The sequence below is a fragment of the Typopeltis vanoorti genome, chromosome 23 (genome assembly GCF_054136105.1).
Source record: "Typopeltis vanoorti isolate ZY-2024b chromosome 23, IOZ_Tvanoo_1.0, whole genome shotgun sequence".
Classification (NCBI taxonomy): Eukaryota; Metazoa; Arthropoda; class Arachnida; order Uropygi; family Thelyphonidae; genus Typopeltis; species Typopeltis vanoorti.
Genome location: NC_143571.1, coordinates 23,602,565 through 23,626,252, shown reverse-complemented (window position 1 = coordinate 23,626,252; position 23,688 = coordinate 23,602,565). Strand labels below are relative to the sequence as shown.

The window sequence follows — 23,688 nt, the reverse complement described above, 5'->3', positions numbered from 1 at the left end:
GTCAGCATCCAGAAAGGCGTTAGCAGAGCTAATTTCAGGTGGTATGGTCACTTAAACAGAATGTGCAAGAAAAGATTAGCAAAACAAGTGTTCTCTGCCAAGTTGGCAGGAAAATGACCCAGAGGAAGACCAAGATATAGGTGGATTGATACGGTACAGAGTGCCTTAGATGATAGAAATATAAGATCTGATAATGTTGGAATCTTGACAAGTAACAGACTGATTTGGAGGAAAATTGTAGATAGGGAGTTAGTAATGATGTAAATTTTTCACGTAGTACTATCATATCCTATACACCCCTTGAGAGTACATGGCAGGAATTTGATGATGAATTTTTAACGATCTAGTCTCATTCAGTAAACTTTCTTTTTTCTTTTTTTTTTTGGCTTGCAATTTCAAATACCTGTGACCTTTTCTACATAGCTTATTCCCAGAGACAAATATGTTTTTTGCATTTCCAAAAGTTATCATTGTTTTGCTTTCTGAGTATTTAAAAATATTTTACCAAGTTCCACTGGGGAACATTAAGTTACAATATAAAGGGAGAATTGTTTGTGAAAGTGGCTAGTAGTTTGGCTAAATGTTTATCAAGTTTATATGTAGGGCTGTTTATACTATCTACAATAGGGCATAAAGGTGTACCTTGTTTGCGAATTTTTGGAGCTCCATACATCCTGGGTGTTTTAACATGGAAGAGCTTGAGTTTGTTGAATGTTTCTTTAGGCCAGGAAGTGACTTTGTTGAATAATTTGCACATCTTATTCTTTTGTGAGTTGGTGGGATCCCGATCTATAATTTGGTATGTTGACTGGTCTTGGAGAAGTGCGTGCATTTTGCTTTCATATTCTATTGTATCCATCACTACAGTTGTATTTTCTTTGTCTGCTTTGGCTATGGTAATGTAGTTATTATTGTGTAGCTCTTTTACAGCCATGATTTCTTTATGTGGGATATTATTTTTGAAAGGCTTAGAATGGACTAGGATGTTGACCACGTCTAACCAAATATTAGTGGTTATTGCTGGAGGCAGGTCGTATATATCCCGCGTTCAACGGAAACCATTATTTTGGCTTTTGGAATTTCTTTAGGAGTAACAGCAAAGTTGTGTCCTGACTTAATGCACTTGTGGCTTCTTTGGTTAAAGTTACAAATGATAAGTTCATAACGACACCATCTTGATGTAATTGTAGCCGTTGCGTAGCAATGCGTTGTTGGAGGCAATAAATACTGTCTTCCACAAAGCAGTAACTAATATTCTAGGGATTTCTTAATCTAAATACAATTATTAAAAATGAAGATCAACAGCTCTTGAATGTTATAAGTAACATAATAAACAGAAGAAATACTGAGCATTTACCTAACTAAGCGTACTAGGTCATGGAAAGCAGCATCTACATTTTGTCTCAGCTTTGCACTACATTCTAAGTAAGGTATTTTCAGCTGTTGTGTTAATTGTTGAGCCTCTGTTGCTGACACCTAAGCAGAAGAAAGCTCTTTAGTTCTCTGTGAAGCAAAGGTAATATATGAAATTTTAGCATAATAACCATAAATCTATCACAAGTATATAATAATGCTTAGCATACATAATTATAATAAGAGTTGATCATCATGGAATAAATTATTTCATAATTAACAAAGCATGTGTGCATATAATACTTCAAATGAAACATGGAACATGCACATATGATGTATTTTTATTTAGAAAACAATACAGTAACCCAATTCTTTATCTGCTTCATCTTTTCATGCATTATTCACAAATGTCTGACAATCAAAGAACTTCATCATCATAAAAAGATCACAAGAATTTCAATTAAATTCATTACATACATTGTGAGACTCAAAATACAACCTGCAAATCACTTTCTCTCAGAACAAGATAAATTAGCTGTCATAAGATCAAAAATCTGTTTCTGTAATATGAGCATAGGGTAATCTACATCCAAGAAAAATAAAGTAGTAGAATTTGTGAGAAAATGTAAAATGACATTTTTTATAGTTGCTTAACGGAAATGAAATTTGCTGATAAAAGACAATCTGCAATACAAATCTTATGAAGTCATTACAAGTCATTTGCAGATATACATACACATGATTTTCTGCTTTCAGATTTGAAGTACTACATATCAAAAACAAATTCAGAAAACAGCTAATAGATGTGCATCTTAAGATGTTTTAGAAACTTTTGGAAAGTTTGTTATATAAAGTATTCAGAAAAGTAAGCTTTGAGTTAACAATGATGTCATTATTTTAGCCAGAATTAATTTGTACGTATGCATATGAAATACATGTGATTTTTTGCTTGTAATGTTTCACCTGTAATGTTTGAAGAATAATTATCATAAAACTTCATCTTGTTGGGTGGGCACTGTTAATGGAAAACTACTATTATTCAAATGTATAAAAATCAAAAAAATGATGCACCTTTACTTCATAAGATCTGAATTCAACTAAAGAACATTTTAAATTGCTGGAATTCTCATGATGACTAAAAGTAAACAAAAAAATGTACAGGACTTGTTTCTTATAAAAATGAACTAAATTGGCCCACACAAAGCAAATAACATTTCTAAGACAGATTTTAATAAGTCAAACTTCTAAGATTGTAAGAATTCACTTACAACATCAGTAATAATGGAATTAATTACCAGGAGAAAACCATGATAATGCTTTAGAGACAAAGTATAACTCAAGTATTAAATACAGTATAATACGATACTATTATATGATACTTCTATCATTTAACAGAAGTAAGCACATCCCCCAAAAACAGATGTACATGCCAAGTATCCTTGAAGGATTTTTTTTTTTTTATCAGTTATTGCTACATAATAGTTTCAAAGAAGCCATTTCCTTTTATTAAAAGAAAATCTATAGTTCTAAGCTAAAAAGAGTGCTCTAAACTGTCTAGACACTGGACACCATTATTAAGTATTATTTATGAGACTGTAGGCATATTTATGTTAATATTCAGGTGCTTTCTCTCTCTCTCTAATCCAGAAGCTGGTGGCCACTATTCTCCACTTGTTCTTATCTTGCATCTCTAAAATTCTGAATGGTATATTTGCCTGTCCAGTGGTCTATGTCTTTTATATAATGATATTTCTGTTGGCTTCTTCATTGCAGGTTTTCAGTGATGATCATATTAGTCAGTCCTTCTCTTGGCACATGTCTTAAGAATTTCATTTTCCTCCATCTAGTCTCATTCAGTAAACTTTCTTTTTTTTTTTTGGTTTGTAATTTCAAATACCTGTGACCTTTTCTACATAGCTTATCCCCAGAGCCAAATATGTTTTTTACATTTCCAAAAGTTCTCATTGTTTTGCTTTCTGAGTATTTACAAATATTTTACCAAGTTCCACTGGAGAACATTAAGTTACAATATAGATACCTGGTTGTTGAATACTAAAGTTTATCTCATTAGCTCATTCATGTTTTGAGTAATCAGTGAAGAAAATTTATTTTATGAAATTCTGTTAATGTATAATAAGTAATAGCTTTTCCAATAAGTTTTTTAGCATCAATTTCTGCCTCAATATTTATTTTTATAATTATCCCATCAAAGCTGGCAATCTGATGCAGGAGGTAAAAGACAGACCATGCAGTGGGAGTATACTTAATAGGTCAAACTTGATCAGATGTCTTATCAAGTGATTATTCTTGATATCCCTAAGACAAGGTGCATGGTCTGTCTCCCACTGTATGGTCTGTGTTAACTTCTGCGATAGAGTTGTCAGCTTTCTTTCGGGTCAAACTGTATGGCAGTGCCTGGATCTTTATCCTCAAACTTTACAATTAATGCTAGTGTTTCATAAGACTGTTCTTTTACCTATTCTCTTCATTTTATATATATCAATAACCAGATCCCTTCTCCATCCAAATGGAAATCCAATATACAGTTTTGCTGATGATAGTACATATAATGCACTCCTCTCTCATTTGACAAACATTGCACTACATAATCACCAAAACTTCCAAAATATCAATGTCGATAATCCTAAACTCAGACTCCAAACCATTCTTTTAATGGAACTATAAAACTCAATCCTGCTATATAACTCATAAAAAAATTTTCTTCCACTTTTAACAAATACTCAAATCTCTCAACAAGATAACATCTCTCTTCTTGGGACTACTGTAACCTCTAATCTCTTTCTTGGCATAAAGATATTTACAAATATCACTTCCTTATCATTCAAAAAATTAGGTTCTCTTTTACTCAAAATATTATTTGAATTTTGAACAGCTTGACTGTGTAAAACTCACAAATCCATCCAACCAGTATATAATGTTATCACATTTTGGGTGTTTCCCCCTAAGAGTTTCCTAAAAATACTTGACTCAGTATATAAGAGGGCATTTGGGTTCATTAATGACCCATCTCTTACTCCATTCTCTTTTGCAGAGACAATTATTTTCTGCAACTTACATTTTCTTGGTATCCTTCACTCTTCTTTATCTGTTAAAGCATGCACAGAAGATATTCAGTGCTCCTTTATAGTTTAACTCCAAACTAAAAGAACACATATTACTTCCTCTTCATGCATCCCTTTTAGTGGCAATGGAACACAAAGCTCATTACAAGGATGTAAAAGCACATATTAAGAGAAGTTTAAAAAGGGAAAAGTGACTGAAATAAAAATTAAATTATAACATCTGAATAAAACTGCAAGTGCTTTATTATTAAATGCTTTGTCTTTACATAATTTATGTGTATAATAAGTTCTCATTACCTATGAATTATGTTAGTATCAACAATCAAATAGCACTATGCTAATACCATAATGTCCCAACTATGTCTTCTGGATGCAGCGAAAGGTGTCAATTACGTTTTTGTCAGAGAATGGTGATACAATTAGGTGATTTTGTATAGTATATATAAAAAATAAATAAATAAATAAATAAAAAATCAGTCTCTAAATGAAAGGGTATGGAATCCACTTTAACTCACTCTCTGCAACTTTTTTTTTTAATAGAAACTCATCCATGAGAGGTTGGTCAACTTATAGAAACTTATTCACATTTGACTTGAAAAGCTGTGGGTTGTATTCCTTGGAAAACACATGGCAGAAGACTGTTCCACAATAAAGACAAAACAATGAAGCTTGATCAGTACTCCATTCGGTAGAGGGTAAAGTGGAAAGAAGATTCAGCATTCTCTTGCACTTTTCCCTTATATAATGAATGTGTGCAAGGAATAAGTTTTCTGTCAAAGATGAGTCCCAAGAACTTGGTTTCTGTTGTTACTGGAATAAAAGTCTGCCCCATTCTTAATACAGGATCTGGATGAAGGGTGTGCATTTTCAGCAGAAGTGTATACAGACAGTTTTTTTCTGCTGAAAACCTGAATTCATTATAATAGCCCAAGAAGAGATCAATTGCTTGTTGAAGTTGTCTTGCCAACAGTAGGAGGAAGGTGTTTAGTGATTGGGTTAACGTTGATATCAAAATGTTTCACACTTAAGACAGAGCCCTGGGGAGCACCCTGTTCTTGATGATATGGTCGAGATAGCAAAGTTCTTACCCTGACTTGAAAACTCAGTTAGACAGAAAGCTTTTAATAAATAAAGGAGAGCATCCTCTGTCTACTTTTGATCACATACAGCTTTAAATGATCATCTCTTAATATCTGCATCAATTCCAATTTCTTCCCTCCACATGCCTTTCCTTCTTCCAATCTATGTCCCTATAGTTTAAATCTCCAATAGTGATTACTCGACCTGTGCTCACTGAACTAATCTGCCAATGCAAGTCATTCACATCTTTTATTCCTTCTGGCCTGTCTCTACTCTCTACCAGCTTTAGTCTCACATCAAATAGTTTGTTTCAAATACACTATCTTCCTTAACTCTACCTGTATGCTTAACTTTTGCTGATTACAATTTTTTTGCTATCATCAGCAATATTTAACCCCCCACCCAAGTCTTGTTCACTATCCACCCTTCCATTCTATTCCAGTGACAATACATTCCTTCATCAAACCAAGTTTCACTAATGTTTCATTATTATTATCATTATGTGATACCTCATTGCTGGAGGGCACTCTAACTGCTTTCCCCCATTCTGCTACACACATCTAATTGTCTCTCCTACTAATTAATTTTCCTACTACACACAACTACCATTAAGAATATTACCAAAATTAGTTATTCCATCACTAATTATTATCATGAAATCAAGCAATTTTTTACCAACTTTTCAGCATATTTAAAACATGACCATCAAAAGTTTAAAATGACATAACAGTGAAGTTATAAAAAAAGATTCCATGTTAAACAACAAAACACAAGTTCAGCAGCATTCCTGGGCTATCGCAGGAACTAGGCTGTCGGTTACTCCATACTAAACTTTTACTTATGCTAATACTAGCATACAATCATTCCAAACAAGCACTTCTATCAATCTCTGCATATTAAACAACATTTTCAGCAAAACAAAAATGAACATCCTATAAAAAAAAAAGAAAGGAAATGATCAATCAGTCATAAAAAATTATTGTTTTGTGAAAGCATTCTTGTATGGTGACATTATTCATTATTAAACAAATAAACCTAGAGCTATTTTCAGTATATGTATTATGAGCAATTTTGTCCTGCTTCATTTTACCATGCTTAATTTAGCTAAATGAAAGTCATGGAAAGGTTTTGGTAAGAACATACAAAATAAATAAGAGGAAAGTGGCAAAATATTGTGGAGGCTATTGAAAAATTGAAATAGCTTTGAAATTGAAAAAGCTTAGAAATGGATGAAAAAGTACTGTAAAAGGAATCAGAGATTATAAAGGTGACATGAAAAGTGAATAAAAATATTCTAGATGTTTGGAGTAATTAATTTGAAAGACTGCTAAATGAAACAAGTAGTGTCAGCTCAGCACTGTGGTAGAAAACTCCCAACAGAAACAAGCCAGGAATACATATTCATACTTGAAATAGAAAAAGTCATCAAAAACCTGAAAATGTGGAAAGGCAGCTGGAGTAGATGAAATTCAACCAGAAATGCTCAAATGTGGAGATATAAAAGTTTTCCAGTGGCTGCATTGCATAATTGCATAACCTGAAAATGTGGAAAGGCAGCTGGAGTAGATGAAATTCAACCAGAAATGCTCAAATGTGAAGATATAAACGTTTCACAGCAGCTGCATTGCATAATTCAAAAGGCCTGGTCAGATGATTGAATTCTGGATGATTGGAGCAAAGCTCTCAGAATACCCATCTATAAAAAGGGAAATAAATCTGATTGTGAGAATTGCAGAGGTATTTCCCTACTGAGTGTTCCTAGTAAGATTTATGCAAGTACTTGAGAAGCAGCTAAGAAAAATTATGGAAGGGAAGCGTGGTGAAGAACATGCTGGATTCAGGACAAATAGAGGTTGTCAGGATCAGATTTAAGACAAATAGTTGAGAAATCTTTGGAATATAACAAGGATTTGTATTTAAGTTTTATTGATCCGGAAAAGGTATATGAAGGTGCCAAAGAGGAAAGCTCTTCAGAATGCTACAATTATATGGTGTGAATAAGACATTATATCAAGCAATACATAGTTTCTATTTAAGCTGTAAGTCAGAAGTTACAGGAAGATGGTTTGATGCTAAACCATCAAACAGGTGTGTGACAAGGATGTACATTATGAAGGAAAGTGGTATTAAATCTGATATCAAAATTGGCAATGTTAACCTTATGCAGGCTTTATAGGAAAGTTGTTGAGTATTTTTTGGGTTATTATTGGATTATATCCATTTAGTAAGGTTGTTTCTTTGACAATTTCCAATTCTTGTTTCAGAGATTCTTCAGAACTGAAAATTGAATTGGAAACTGAAATTGAAAATTATCAAAGAAACAGCCTTATTAAATGGATATAATCCAATCATAACCCAAAAAATAATCAACAATTCTCCTATAAAGCCACCCAGATAAGAAGCCCACAGCACTTCTATACCATATATTAAAGGCATCTCTGAATGTGTGGCAAAATTTATGAAAAAATATCAACTCATTGCTACCTATAAATTCATTATCCAAATTCATTACCAGCTACCTTCTCCAAAAGACAAACTCTCACTACAACTCTTCGTGCAACTTGTTCTACTATGAACAAACAGGAAGATGTGTAAATAAACATCTCTGAATATCAAGACCACATTCATCTTATCAAACCTCACAAAGCTGGCCTTGCACAACAGGGAATTGAGAACACTAAACACAGGATCCAATGGCAAAACGCTAAGCTGCTACATATATTCATATATAAACACAAATGTTTATACAAAGAAAGTGCTGAAGCCCTACTTCAGAGACCTAATCTCAATCATAACAACTGCCTCACTATATCAAAACTTTGGGAAATTGTTATCCTCAATTGTATTCAATAAATTTTATCTCTCATATATCTATATTTTATTTTTAATTAATTTTAATTTCAGCCCAAGAGTTTTAATCCATGAACACACGACTGTATATCTAGAATTCCAATTTAAGTATGTGCTCTTTCTACTGTTTTCTTATTCAATTCCTCATTGTTGTTCGCTGTTTGTACTCATGATGTCTTATGATACATAACACAAAATATTTACATAATTTATTTTACTGTGGCATATGTGTTATTTCTATAGTTATGGATACTCCACAGGTTTCATTATACAATAAAGGAACTGTTATTTTAAATTTAACTGCAATCCCACAGATTGTTCACAATATAGAAATACATTATGTTAGCACTATAGATGAGCTTGAAAGTTCAGGAGAAAGAAGAAATTTGTTACCACTGAATATGAAGACTTTCCCTCACCCATATGTATTAATTTAGGAAATACATGTGGTAGGGGAGTAAAAGAAGAGTAGTAGAGAGAAGGAATTAAGAGGTGAAAAACAAATTTCTTCTGTGAGTTGTTTACGAGCAAGCTGCTGCACACGTAAATAGCTTGGAGAATAAAGGCTGCAGATTCGAATCCTGATATGGATATGCATGTTTGTGATTGTCTGAGATACGGAATTACTGATGAAGTAATCAAAGAAATATCTGCAGAAAACACTCACTCACTCATCCAGTCTCCCATGGCTGTGTTCATAGTGAGATTTCTCAATATCCTGAATAGCTTCACAGTTCATCTTCCTCTATTCTCAACATTGTCTTTACTGGATGATACATGCTCAGTGATTGCTTAACAAAAAACTGCAAGGCAATAACTGAAAATCGATGTGATATGTCACCAATTCACTTCATGTGAAAGAACATGAAGTGAATTGGTGACATATAAGTCATTAATCACCCTAGGTGCTTCCCCCACCTCATTGAGTCTTTTTTGCATTGATTTTTGAGAGCATTCTGAAGGGAATAAAACTCCAAATATGAGAGCAGTATTCAAACGGAAGGATAGATTTGTGATTTTTACCAAATTCACTGTTTTCAGAAATAACACAAATGAGAAAACCTAATTTCTTGGATGAAAATGAAAAGCCAATACTTGTTAGTATGTTGTCAGGAAATACTGGGAGTCAGAGTTATCTCAAAAAGAGAAATCCTAACTTGTCAAGAAATTTGAGTATTATCAACAGGAAGAATGAAAGGTTATATAAACTGTGTATACATACAAGTACAGTTGAACTTTGTTGTAAGGTGCACAAAAATAATGAGATCACAGCTGCAATGAACAAAAAAAGTCATAATTATTTTAATTTACACATATTCCCACACAACTCTCACTTATATAATGAGCACACTACATGGATATACCATACAAATTTTGGTAACTATGCAAACATTCTTAATTTCCAGGGTAGTTCTTGGAATACCCAGTTCTTTGAACAGACAAAAATAAAAGGAATGACTAAGCTTTTATGACCACCTGCCAAAATTAAACATTACACAGTTCCTTCTGTCACAAGAGCAGCACTTATGCATTCATCAGAACCGACATACCATGCCATAGAATGCAAACCTTGAATCCCCACTGTTTGATCTACTTTGGCTGTAAATTCCTCTACCAAACTAACCTATCCTTTTCATATGCTCCCTCCATCACTCTCCAAACACCACCAACCACCATGACCTCTTCGACTATCTCTTTCTCTCTCTCTATCTCTCTAAAGGTCGACCTTCTGCAGTCGAAATACCTCTATAGCGATATATCGTTCTTCTTGGGAACTTGTGTCCACAACTCACATTGGCTCACCTTCTCCAGTTTCACTGATCAAGCAGGCAGGGATGCCGAGGTGTTTGCCATCAGCAATGACCTATCTCAGATCAATCTTCTGATCAGAATACCTGCAATCCTCCTCAAATTTCCAACACACTTGACCTCTTCCTAATAAGTTCCTCTTCCAGGTATACTATGGTTGTCGGTTCTCTTCTTGGAAACTCAGACCACAACCTCATACATGTCTCTTTTACCACAGAACTACCTTCATATAGTTCACAGTATCGTGTCCTTTGGCACTACAAAGGTGCCAACTAGGAGGACCTCCGTGATTTCTATTCCCCCTTTCCATGGTCTGAATACTGTTTCAATTCTTCTGATCCAAACACCTGCTCAGACCAAATAACAGAGATCATCTTCACAGGAATGAAGACTTCCATCCCCCAATCCACTCCAAAAAAAGGTTCTCAAAAACAGTGCCAATGCTGTAAAAGAAAAAAAAAAAAACCCTCTGCTTACGACGAATGGCTCAAGACCACAACTCCAGCTGCCCACTCTGCAGCTCGCAACAGTTGTAAAATAATCATCACCAAGTCCAAGTCAGACTTTGAAAGGGCCAAATGTTACAAACTCACTTCCTGCCCAAATGGCAGTTGATACTCCTGGTCCCTTGCCAAGGCCATTGCATGCAGCTTCTGCCCACTGAGGTTTACACCAATCTCACATCTGGATGGTACTATAGTTATCTCACCTAAAGACAAAGCTAACTTACTGGCGTAACTTTTATAATTCCTGCACTGAAGACTAGGCAAAGTTCCTTCCACTCTACCAAGAATGGCTCCCTTCATGTCGCCCATAGTCTTCTGATAAAAAGAAATCCAAAGAATCTTAAATAATCTGAACACAACTAAATCCTGTATTGCCTCTTTAACCTATCATATTCAACTGGCATCTACCCTACAACATGGAAACAGCTCCACATCCAACCCATCCCAAAGCAAGGTGATAAAAGTCAACCAACGAACTAGCATCCAATTATTCTAACTTCTGTTCTCTCTAAAGCTATGGAGAAAGTTAAACAACCACCTCTTGAACCGCCTAGAGTGACACCAACTAATCAGTGACCAGCAGTATGGATTCTGCCACTTGCAATCTACATCTGATCTTCTTGCTTACACCACTCACCTTTGAACTCAGGCCATGGAAAAATTTGGAGGAACTCACGTAGTTGCCCTCGGCATTTCAAAAGCATTCAATCAGGTTTGGAACAGGGGCCTGCTCACTAAACTGCCATCCTATGGTCTGCATTCCTCATTCTACAACTGATCACTCACTACGTGTCATAGTGGGCAGTTTACTCTCCTCAGATTTTCCCACTAACACATGAGTACCCCAGGGGTTCTGTTCTTTCACGCACTCTATTCCTTTGGTATATAAATGATCTGCTCTCTCTCAGACTTCCAATCACATCCATTCCTCTTTTTCATTCGTATTATTATTTTCTTTAGAATCCTCAAGATCCACCACAACCAGTAAGCTGAACTCAAATCTAGCTATATCTCAGTGTGGTAAGGACAACCTTGTAAACTTCAATGCCACCAAAACATAGTCCTGTCTGATCGCTCGCAAGAAAGAGCTCACATGCCTCCCCCTTACCTTCAGTAATACTGTGATATACAAGCACAATCAGATTTCTCTTCTTGGACTGATGTGCACCTCAGATCTTTCCTGCCAGAAAACTTGGTGTACTTTTTCACAGAAGATACTACTTCATACCATCACAGCTGCTAACTCTATACAAAGCCCAAATCTGCCCAGCCATGGAATATTGCTCCCATATTTGGTGTGGCGCACAAAATTCCATCTAAGATTGCTCAATTCTGTCCAGAAGAAGGCAATCCAGCTAATTAATGATCCCTCCCCTCTCTCACAGACCAACTTCAATCCCCCTCTCTCATAGACCTCAGTTTCTGCCTTCTGCATCTTCTACAGATACTTTCATGGACAGTGCTCTGCTGAATTGGCCACTATTATTCTCCCACTCTCTTCCAAAATCATTAAAACAAGAGCCACAGCTAACCAACACTCTTTTACAGTTCATCTTGAAACTCAACGAACCAACTTCACTGCCTCCTCTTTCATTCCACCTACTTCTGTCCTTTGGAACAATCCTCAGCTGTTCAAGCAAAATGTAACAGATTCCTCCTTTTTTTATTCCTCCTGCCCATACACAGCACATGCTATAGGACATGTGGATTTTCATGTGTTGATCAGATATTAAAAAAAAAATAATAAGAAGAAAAATAAAAAAAACATGCATCAGATTACAGGTTGGTTTATAACCTAATCTTGTCTTTGGGGGACTATTGCCTTACGACCTACCTCTCAAGTGTCTAGCCTCTGGCTAGACACTTGAGAGGTAGAGTTTACCCAAGTGAGTTTATCTCACTTGAGAGGTAAAGTGAGTTTACCTCACTTGGGTAAACTGATTTTACAGTTGTCACAACTGTAAAATCAGTTAAAAACTAACCTTCCCATCAGAAACATGTCTGTTAAAAGAAGGTGTCTCTCAGTTTGTGAAAGTTGAAATCATTTGTGAGTTAGAAAGTAGTGAGACTAAGATGAAGTATGTAAAAAAGTTTTCTTTGTCCTCTTCAACAGTATCAACATCGTGGAAGGATAAAGATGTTTATATATCGGCCCTGGAAAACAACATAACTGAAACAAAAAAAATTTAGAAGGTGCAAGCTTATAAACATTGATGAAGCACTGGTTCAATGGTTCACTACACAAAGAAGTGCTGAATTCTCAATAGATGGTCCAATCATGAAGGCTCAAGTGAAAAATTTGCTAGGCAATCGGGATGCAATGATTTTCTTTGTAACAACAGTTAGCTGGATCAATTTAAAAAGTGACGTAACATCGTCATGTCAGTTTTTAAAAAGATTAATTAATTAAAATTGTGTTTATCAATTTTAGAATTGTTTTTAATTACAAAAAAATTAACTGTGTTTAGTATTAAGTGTATTGTAGTTTACAAGCATATTCATACAAATATCTAGGCATGTAATTATATTTTTTTCTCTCTAGTATTTCTTTGGGTTTTTTAAAAAAAAATTTTTTAAGTTATTGAGAATTAAAAAAAAAAAAATAGGTGGTAAATTTAACTCATGACTAATATAGTGAGTAATGGTTGAAATGAGTAAATTTTGGCAGGACCATGGTGCTCATTATAACCAAGTTTGACTCTGTGTGTGTGTATACACATGCATTATATAACACAAGAGCAAGAAAATATTTTGAGGAAATTTTGTCAGTCCCATGGTGCTCATTATAACCAAGTTCGACAGTCTGTGTGTGTGTGTGTGTTATATAACACAAGAGCAATTTGCAAACACTGAAGCTAATAAGGCTGTTAGAAATTTCTACTAAAGAATGGTTTGAAGATCAGAATTTAGGGTTATAGGAATAGATATTCTATAAGATTAGGTATTTTGTCTAGTGCAAGGATGTATATTGTACATAGAGACATACTGTATCAGAAAACTGTTCGACTGGATTTGCCTTTAAATGGAGATGGTCACATATATACAGGAAAAGAGAAACATAGAAAACTTACCAGAACATCCTTGACAAAAATTATGGTAATTAATTGGACAAAATTTTAAATGGTTTTTTAGTACAGAAATTGTGAGCTGAAATCAGTAGTAAAAATGAAAGTAAAGAATCAAATATATATGAAGAAATAAAAATACACAGAATAGCAAATATGTGAATGTATCGAATAAAATATTAAATTATGAATATGTAAAATATATAAAAACTAGGAATGAAAAATGAAAAACCTGTAGTATATATGACAAGCTGTGTTAACAAAATTTCATATTTCAGAAGTCATAATTAGTATATTTTTGATATTTTGATGGAGAAAAAATATTTTTACAACAAGATAATGTAATTTACATTAGCTAGAGTGGAATTAAGAGAGATCCTTTCATATATGACAACTGAAAACTAACATTTTTAATATAAAAATGCTGATTGATGTTTGTTTGCCTGTCTCTAAGTGTGACTAACTTACCGACCGTTGATGCTCTAGATCACATTTATTTCCAACCAATAACATAGGGAACTCATCACGATCTTTTACTCGCAGAATCTGCTTGTGAAATTTATAAATTTCATCCAAACTAAAAAGAGAGAGAGATGGGAGGAGGAAAGGAAGAATATTACTACACTTATTGAAATAACTATAAGAAAGTTTTAAAAGAGGTATACCGTGAGTAGACATATCGATACAAAATTAATAACGGAAAAAACTCATGTACAAAGTTTATTTAATAGTATAATTTTCGCCTGTGTGTTTAATTTGAGCTTAATGTACTGAAGATGCCTGTGACACACACGCGAAAATTATACTATTAAATAATCTTTGTACGTGAGTTTTTTCCGTTATTAATTTTGTATCGTTAACTATAAGAAAGCAAAATTCATCAAATATAAAACTTATATGATTATATACAGCTAATGAAAATCAATTGAAATCAGACTTGGATTATTGTACTAGATTTTAGTTACTGTATATTACTTTATTACTTCAGTAAAGCCAAATGAAAAAATCTGTAAGATACTGAAAGAAAAATATTTTAAATAAAAGTCATGTTTTTTTAAAAATTTTTATTAGCTGACTAATAGATTTCTTCTAATAAATTGGCCCTTTAGAAAAAAAAAAACAGTCTAACTTAGTTTAATTAAATGGACTAACACTAATTTCAAGATTTTAAAAACTGACAGCCATCAGATAGCAAAAAGTCAATCATTATCATTCATATCAAAGTTTTTTTTTACTTAAGGCACAAGTTTTAAATCATAAAATCACTTTCAATGCAATACAAATCACTGTTACACAGTTTTACATACTTTTAACGTTACAGGGTGATCAGCATTAATTTTGATAAAATTATGAAGCCTACTATCATGTTAAGAATAACAACTTTAATTTCATTATGTTTTGACCTTCGCATTAAGATCATCATCATCTGGAGTACATACAGAGACCAACTACATTGCAATTTGATTATTGCAATGTTGTTTGATTATAAATTTAAATACTGATTAGAGCATCACTAATACTGATTAGTGATGCTCTAATCAGTATTTAAAGTAAATGTTGTGGATTGGTATTATTAAGGCTAAGATCCTGGAGTACTATAGTCCTAATGACCTAGAGTCCTATAATGACCTCTTAGAACAATAGGTTAAGTGAGTCGAACATGTGCATTCCATATTTTTGAGATTTTTAAACCATCATTATTCTTGAGTTTAGGGTAGTTGATTAGAAGTTCGCAGCTTAAATTTGAACTTGTACCAGATTTTGGAGTGAGGTAATGAACAAATGCCTTTCCAATTAATTCTGTGTCAAGTATCCAAAGCATGATTAGAAAGGCCAAATTTACCATAGTTTTTAAATTTAAATGTGTTATGTTCTTTTTTCTAGACAGGATTTGTACATCCAGTTTCAACTATATAAGGCAAGTTATAGGTGGACTGAATATGTTACACTCCAGGGGCAGGAAGGGGATACTTGGGAGAGTTGAAAAAGTTCTTTAATTTTGCAGGGGGTTTAAAGGTGGCATTAAGGTTGTATTTGTGTAGCATTCCGTTTATTTTATCTGGTATCACTTTAATATTAAATATGGAATTGCTACAGTTTTATGGTAATCTAATTTTTATTTTTAGGTACAAGTCTTGTGAAGAATTTTGTTCATAACAATTTTGCTATAGCCATTTTTTAAGAATTTTTTTAAAAATTTTTTAATTTATCCTTAAGCACTTGCTCACTGGTACAAATCTTTATACCTCTGTTTTTAAGTGTGTTAATGACATAGCTTTTGTGTTGGGTGGTGGTAAGAGTTTGTGTATATATTGGCCAGTATACGCAGGTGTACAGTAAACAGTGAAAAAAAACACTGCCAGATGGAAGACATGTGACAAGTGTATCCAGAAATGGAAGAGGTTTCTAATTTCAATTTCACTTGTGAACTGAATACATTTATAGTTGTTTGTTCAGGTGGATGAAGAAGGTGTCTAAAGTCTGGCAGCTGTGTGCCAGATAATGAAAACATTGTCGATGTACCTGAGCCAGACTTGGAATTTTAAAGTAAAGGAGTCCAGAGCACATTGCTTAAAAGTTTCCATATAAAAGTTAGCAATAGGAGGGAATAGTGGCAAGCACTCAAGTTATAGCTTCTTTTTGTAGGTAAAAAGTATGTGATATCAGGTGGAAATTTGGCCTGTAAAAGGAGAATTGTCACCGACTGGGACATTTGTGAAAAGGGTAGATACATCAAAATGACTAATAAATCACTTTTGTCGAGTGAGATTTTTTTTTTTGTTTACGAAGTGTTGTATGTTTTTTTATATAGAAGGAGTAATGATCTACCAACTCCTTGTATGTTGACAATAGTTTCTTGGCTAGGAGATAACAGGGATTGTCAATAGCTTAAAAGATTAGCTGAAGCAGTATGTTCAGTTTGTGTATCATAGAAAGACCGTAAATTCTCAGGGAGAAGGGTAGTGTGAAAGTAGTTTTTTATCCATGTCCAAGTTCTTTTTTTTTTTTTTCCTCACATTAGAGGTCAGGGCAGTAGAATAATGATTGATCAAATTAGTATACTACTTTGGCATATCGTTTGAATTGTAATGTAGCTTGTTTGCATGTATATGTATACTCCAGATGATGATGATTTACTGATATTTCAACCTTAATATAAAGGTTGAAATGTCAGTAAATTAAAGTTATTATTCTTAGTACAGTAGTAGACTTCATAATTTTATCAAAAAATAAAAAAATCACTATCAGATGGGGAAATAACTGGTGCTCTTCTCATCTGATAAACTGATCATTTTGTAGGGATTAGTATGGTTTGATTATAATTCATCTAAGACAGTGACTCCAAGTGAGGCTATGATAACATTCTCTAATAACTACACATGTTCTCAGCGTGGCTTTACAGTTCTACAGAATGAAAAAAGTCACCTCCATGAGCTAGGCTAATTCATTTTCACTTGAAAAAACCTTATAAAGATTCCATAACATTCTTGATGAAAGATTTTCTAGGAAGATGCTAAGCTCCTCACCACAGTTGTCTGTCCAAAAGTAAAGATAATAGTTCACATATTTCCGTATGTATTAAAACAATCATTTATCAAAGAAAGCCCACCAAGATCTGATCATTAAAAAAACTTACAACTTTTCTTCAATTAAAAGTGTGAGGTTTTCAGTATCATAAATATCAAACTGTCCAAAATTTTAAAAAACGATGACACCTATTAACCCTTACTTCAGCACGTGGAGAAGACATAATAAAAAGTGACAAATTTCCTGTAATGAAAAAAATAAATGAAAACCCTCATATCTTAACTCAAGATAAAAAAAAAGGTATTTATATATGTTATCCACACCTAGGAAAGGCTAGAAATCTATATCATACTTCTGTATTTTGGATTAATGTTGCCCTTGGCATTTCCAGGACTTATGACCATGTTTGGCAATAAGGTCTGCTAAGTAAATTGCTATACTTCAGTTTATCTGACACCCTCTGTAATTGGATAGCTGGCTCTCTCTCTCTGGTTGTTCTCCTAGTGTCATTGTGGATGGATCCCTTTCCCTTCAAGATTTACCACCAATGCAGGAGTGCCTCAGGTGTCTGTCTGTTCTGTTATCTTTTTTTTTTTTTTCTTCTTAATATCTGATCCACATACAAAAGGTCACAACACCTATAAGCAGATTAGTGTTGTGTGCAGGCAAGAGGATAAGAAGAAAGGAAGAATCTGTTCACATTTTGTTTGAACAGCTGAAGGTAATATTATATGAGGAAGGCAGAGTGAGGAAGACTGTTCCAAAGAACAGAAGTAGATGGAATGAAAGAGGAGGTAAAGTTGGTTCAGTGAGTTTCAAGATAGACTGTAAAAGGATATTGGTTAACAGTCACTATTGTTCTAATTTTGAAAGAAAGCAGAGGAATAATTGTGGGCAATTCAGTTGAGCACTGTCCATGAAAGTATCTACAGAAAATGTACAAGATAGAAACTGAACATCTGTGAGAGAGAGGGATCATTAATTAGCCTGGTTCAGTAAATCCAGCAATCCAGCCTAGTTCAGTAAACAGTCTCCATACTTAAATATGGATTTGCATGCAGCTCATCTTAAATGGCAGAAGCTAAAACATCACACTATTTTGTCCAAAAGAATGCTCAGCAGGGACAAACTGATCTGCTCCAATGAAATATGAATCGAGAATTAATCAAAGAGCATTTTTATGTGATTAATTTCAGAAAGTTTGTTAATACATTTTAAAGTAAAAGAAACCATAGTTATCACTTATAATATAATTACTATTCTATAATATTTAAGACACTTCTAAAAGAAAGTTAGCTTATCAACTTAAGTTTATAAACAGAATTCCCCTGCACCTAATCAAACTGTTGTTAATAAAGATATTTAAAAAGATGTAATTCCTAAATTCAATCTATATTTACAAAATACAAAAATCATTATCAACAAAATAACTTTTTCTGAACAAATTCAGAAATTTTTTTTTAAAAAAAGGCATATATTTTGATTAAAGTTTATCAGTTTATGCTTATATAATGTATATGATAGTTCTTTCTGTAAAATGCACATGATGATAGACTGACATGCAGGATGAATTTCTCTATTTCTCTAATCTAGCAACCTTATATGTGGAAGGCACAGTGAGATAACTGACATATGATCCCAAGGTTGCAAGGAAGATCAGTAAATATTCAGATAATATGCGAAACAACAGACATAGGTAGAATTAATTTTTGAAATTTTCTGTCAGATAAGAGTGTGATATTCATATAATCAGTAAATGGGCAACTAGTCTTTCCTCCCATATTTCCCAAGGAATAGAATGCACAGACTTTCAAATCCAATGCGAACAAATTCCTCATTTCCCAATTCTCTTACCATACACAGTACTAATGTATTATAGGTTGACCATCAACCTCTCATGTATGGGCCCAACATAAAAAACATATCAGAAATATCAATTTTGGGATATTTCTGATGTTAAACAAAAAATGTTGAGAATCAAATAATAGGCAAAAGTGCAAATACAGCGCATTGGTATGAACAACATATTTAATATTCGTTTCAATAATGAAATACCATGAGTTGGCATAAAGAAAAGAATTATAACAACAGAGGAAAACTCATGTAAAAACTTTATTGATGTAGAATTTTTGCCTAAATATCATAGACATTGCCAGTACAAGATCACAGAATGACAAACAATAACAGACAATTCTAAAATGCACTTGAGTAGCTAATGTAAAATAACTAAAAAGATAACTATAACTAACTTATTTAATATATACATATATTATATAAATATATGTACACACTTTCACTTGAGGCTGTCTGGTGTGAGCTAGAGGACAACAGGACAAAATATATTGTTCAGCATTGTTCAGAGACCAGGGGGTCCACAGGAAGATGTAGATACCATGTATTGACAGATTAGGCACAATGAATGCATGTCAAACAATAATTATGGAAGAGTAAATTGGAGGGAGGAAAGGGGCATGGCAAAATGGAAGTGGAATTTATTCAGTTGCTCAGGAATAATTGCCGGCCTGGTTGGCTGAGTGGTTAGTGTATCTGCTCTCCAGCCAAAAGGCTGTGGGTTTGAATCCCACCGTGGGCATGCATATTTGTGGATTGTCTATAAAAAAAAAAAACTAGTGGTGACAGTTGGCAGTAGATGGCGTTAGTGTAGATGATGTTCGCTGTGGTTGGTGGATTGAGTGGTGGAGACGGAGAGTTGTAGAGTAGATGCCTTCCCTCGATGAGTCTTTGGACTCCCTGGAGGTGTCAGGCAATAATAATAATTACATGAAACAATGTGTTACAGAGAGGACAAGGGGTGTGAGAGTGTTGGATCTGATAACAGCATCCAAAGATATACCCATAACCAAGATAAATACTCTGCCTTCAATTGGGGAGAGAGAGAGTAACCATGCAGACTTGTTTTGGGAAGTTGTCAAATGTGGAATTCTCTGCCAAGAAAGTTTATGTTGAACTATCAAGCTGGTAATTATACAGACTTAGGAATGAGTCATCTTGGAGCAGCGCCATGGCTTGAGATGCCACGAGAAAAGAATATCAGTAGTACATAGAAAGTGGTCAGAGATTGTTTGAGAGAAGCAGTATCAGACTACGTACTCAAGGTTAAGAGGATAAACCAAATGGGAATTAAGTGGATGAGGAGATATAAAGCAAGAGTTGCAAAAAAAAAAAGAAAGAAAGAAAACACTATGGAGGTAATATAAAGAAAAAGGTGATCAGCACAAAGTGCAGGCAAGAAGGGGTGACTAGTTTGGTAAGGAAGGACAAATCAGATTATAAAATTAGCTAAGCAGGCTCAAGTAAACTCAAAAGAGTTTTTTGTTATGTAGCGAGTAAGAGGAAAAATTACTATGGCAGGATGACTTTAAACAACACTTATGGTATGAAGGTAACAGAGATAAAAGAAATAGTTCAATTGCTGAGTCATCATTTGCAAAGGTGTATCATCCAAGTGGAGATTTTACAGTTGCTGATGTGACAGACACACATATCAGAATTGAGATAGATGAATGGGAGGTGTTCAGCATATTGAAAAATATGAATGTGAACATAGCAGTAGAACTGAATGGTATGTCAGTCCATGTACTACATGAATGTGCAAGAGAACTGGCATTGCCTCTTATGAACTTCAATCTAAATCTTAGCTCTCTGACAGGGTTCCAGGAAGTGGAAAATAGGTAAGATAGTTCCATTGTATAAAGGTGGCCTCAAGACGGAGGTAGCAAACTACAGACAAATTAATATATTATCAGGAATAGTTGTTAAAGTATTCAGAAAGTTAGTTAAAGGTAAAATCCAACAGTGGGCGGATAGGGATGTGATGGGCAGCACAGCTTGGTAATGAGTAGATCTTGTCTTAGTAATTTATTCATATTAGAATAAATTACTTTAATAGAATTGCCCCTAAGATAATATAATAGTTCTAAGATAATAGAACAAGTCCCAGTGGAACAGGCCAGATTCAGACATAAACGAAGCTGCTGTGATCAGGTTCTGTCACTCATCACACATAGAGAGGCAGGCTACCAACAATGCCAGAAAACAGCTGTAGCTTTTGTAGATCTTACCGCAGCTTATGACACAGTCTGGAGGCATGGTGCAGTCTGCAAGTTGCTCCGTGCAGTCCCATGCAAAACAATAGCAAAACTAATCTATAACATACTAAGCAACCGCCTGTTCCAAGCGTGTATGGAGGAGAACAAAAGTAAACAAAGAACACTGGATAATGGATTACCAGAAAGGTCAGTTTTGGCTGCCCTCCTTTTTAACTTATACATCACAGATATGCCTCATACAGCCTCTAAGAAGTTTTGCTATGCTGATGATATTGCTCTAGCCACCAGACACACCAATTTTACTACAATGGAAGATACACTAACAAACGACCTTGCAGTCCTAGATGAATACGTCAGCAAATGGAGATTACGCCCAAATCCTAACAAAACACAAGTTTCATGCTTCCACCTGAACAATAACCAGGCTAACAAAGAACTCATGGTCTACTTCAACCACAAACCGCTACACTACAACAGATTCCCGAAATATCTGGGCGTCACTCTAGATAGAACACTATCTTTTAAACCACATCTCATTAACATAGCATCCAAGCTAAAACCAAGAAACAATATACTTGAAAAACTATGTGGAACAACTTGGGGTGCCTCAGCAACAATGCTTCGCTGCACTGATCTTGGCCTCATTACTGCTCACCCGTATGGCTGAACAGTACCCATGTGTATTTGGTTGATGGCCAGCTTAACACCACTATGCGCCTTATTTCTGGAACTGTAAAATCAACCCCAACCTACTGGCTCCCAGTGCTAAGCAACATCCCGCCTCCACACACATCCGCAGATCCAACTTTCTTCTACATGAATACAGCAAAAACATGGAAATCCAAAATCTTCCAATCCGTGAAGACATCCCACCCCTACAAATAAACAGGCTAAAGTCAAGGCACCCTCCAATCTTAACAGCCAAAAATCTTGCAAAGACAAGTTTCAACATGAAGGAGAAGTGGAAGGAGTCCTGGTGTAACACTTCAACAGGGATCTTCCATGAATTAGTGGACCCAACACAGATACCTTCGGGTTTTGACCTACCTCGGAAAACTTGGTCTGCCCTTAACTGAATCCGCACCAACCATGGCAGATGTGCAGACCACCTTTACAAATGGGGCATGATTGCCTCACCCAGGTGCGACTGTGGATCACCCCGCCAGACAATTAATCATATTATAGCAGAATGTGTCCTACGTGCATACAGTGGAAACCTGTCAGACTTCATCCATGCTACACCAAGTGCAGTTGACTGGATAATCAACCTAGACATTCAGTTGTAGCCTATTCTTGATTCTTGAGTGTCTCTTTTATGACTGTATTATGTCTTATTATTGTACACATGTCTATTACTATGTCCATATATATCAAGGATTAATGTAATGTAACTTTTCATGTGTGAGCCATACACTAAATAAATAAATAAATTCATATTTTATAATAAATGTGACAGCATAATTGGATAAAGGAAATAGCTACACCATGATAATGCTGGATCTGCGAAGGCATCTGACAGAATACCATATGAAAAATGATTACAAAAACTGGAGCAAATGGGAATGAATATGAAGCTAATAGCATGGATGAGAGGTGGCTGACAGACACCAGAGAGTAGCATATAGTGGAGTGAAATCAAGGAGAATGAGGGTTACTAATGGAGTACCTCAGGGTTCTGTGAAAGAGTAGTGGCCCTAGTACAGAACCCTGAGGTACTCCATTTGCAAATGTTTATCAATAATATAGGGAAAGAATTAAGAGGGAATTTTCAGTTTTTGCCGATGATGCAAAACTGGGGAGAGCTATAATTGATAAAGATGTAGACATCCTGAAAATGATTTAAATAAATTGACATTGTGTGCAAAGGATAATGATTGTCAATTTAATGTAGCATAATGTAATGTGTGATGTACTTCTGATTGAAAAGGATGCACATGATAGCTGGTGTGTGCAATATATGGCCTCCCTGAGTCTCTGACTCCCTGGAGGTCTCTCTTAATAATAATAATGTATTGTATCATATTTATGTACTAGATTGCAGGAAATTGATGAATCTAGGAACTTGGGGATAATGGTGGACAGACAGTGAAGGTCAGAGGGCATATTGCAAAAGTTGATAAAATAGCCCCAAGGATTACTTGGATGTTGAAATGCACACAAGTAAAGATAAGGAAGTTATAATTCCTCTTTATAAGGCCATGATTTGACCGCATCTTGACTACTATGCTCAGATTTGGTCAGTTGGGTTTCTTAGAGATCAGGTGACAGCAGAGAGGAGTCAGACAAGTGACCAAGCTGGTCACAGATCTGTAGAATGCTCCCTATGAGGATAAGTTGAATGGTT

The 23,688-nt window shown here is 34.7% G+C and overlaps 1 protein-coding gene across 1 annotated transcript in view; it reads right to left on the bottom strand.

The window, feature by feature from the left end:
* Ras64B (ras-like protein 2) overlaps positions 1 to 23,688 on the bottom strand; it is a 150,300-nt gene that overhangs the window by 44,564 nt on the left and 82,048 nt on the right. Inside the window, exons 4-5 of the mRNA XM_090412747.1 lie at positions 14,215 to 14,323; positions 1,358 to 1,476 (exon numbers count right to left, since the gene is read on the bottom strand). Coding sequence (XP_090268873.1) covers positions 1,358 to 1,476; positions 14,215 to 14,323 — 228 coding nt within the window. The remainder of the gene's footprint in view (positions 1 to 1,357; positions 1,477 to 14,214; positions 14,324 to 23,688) is intronic.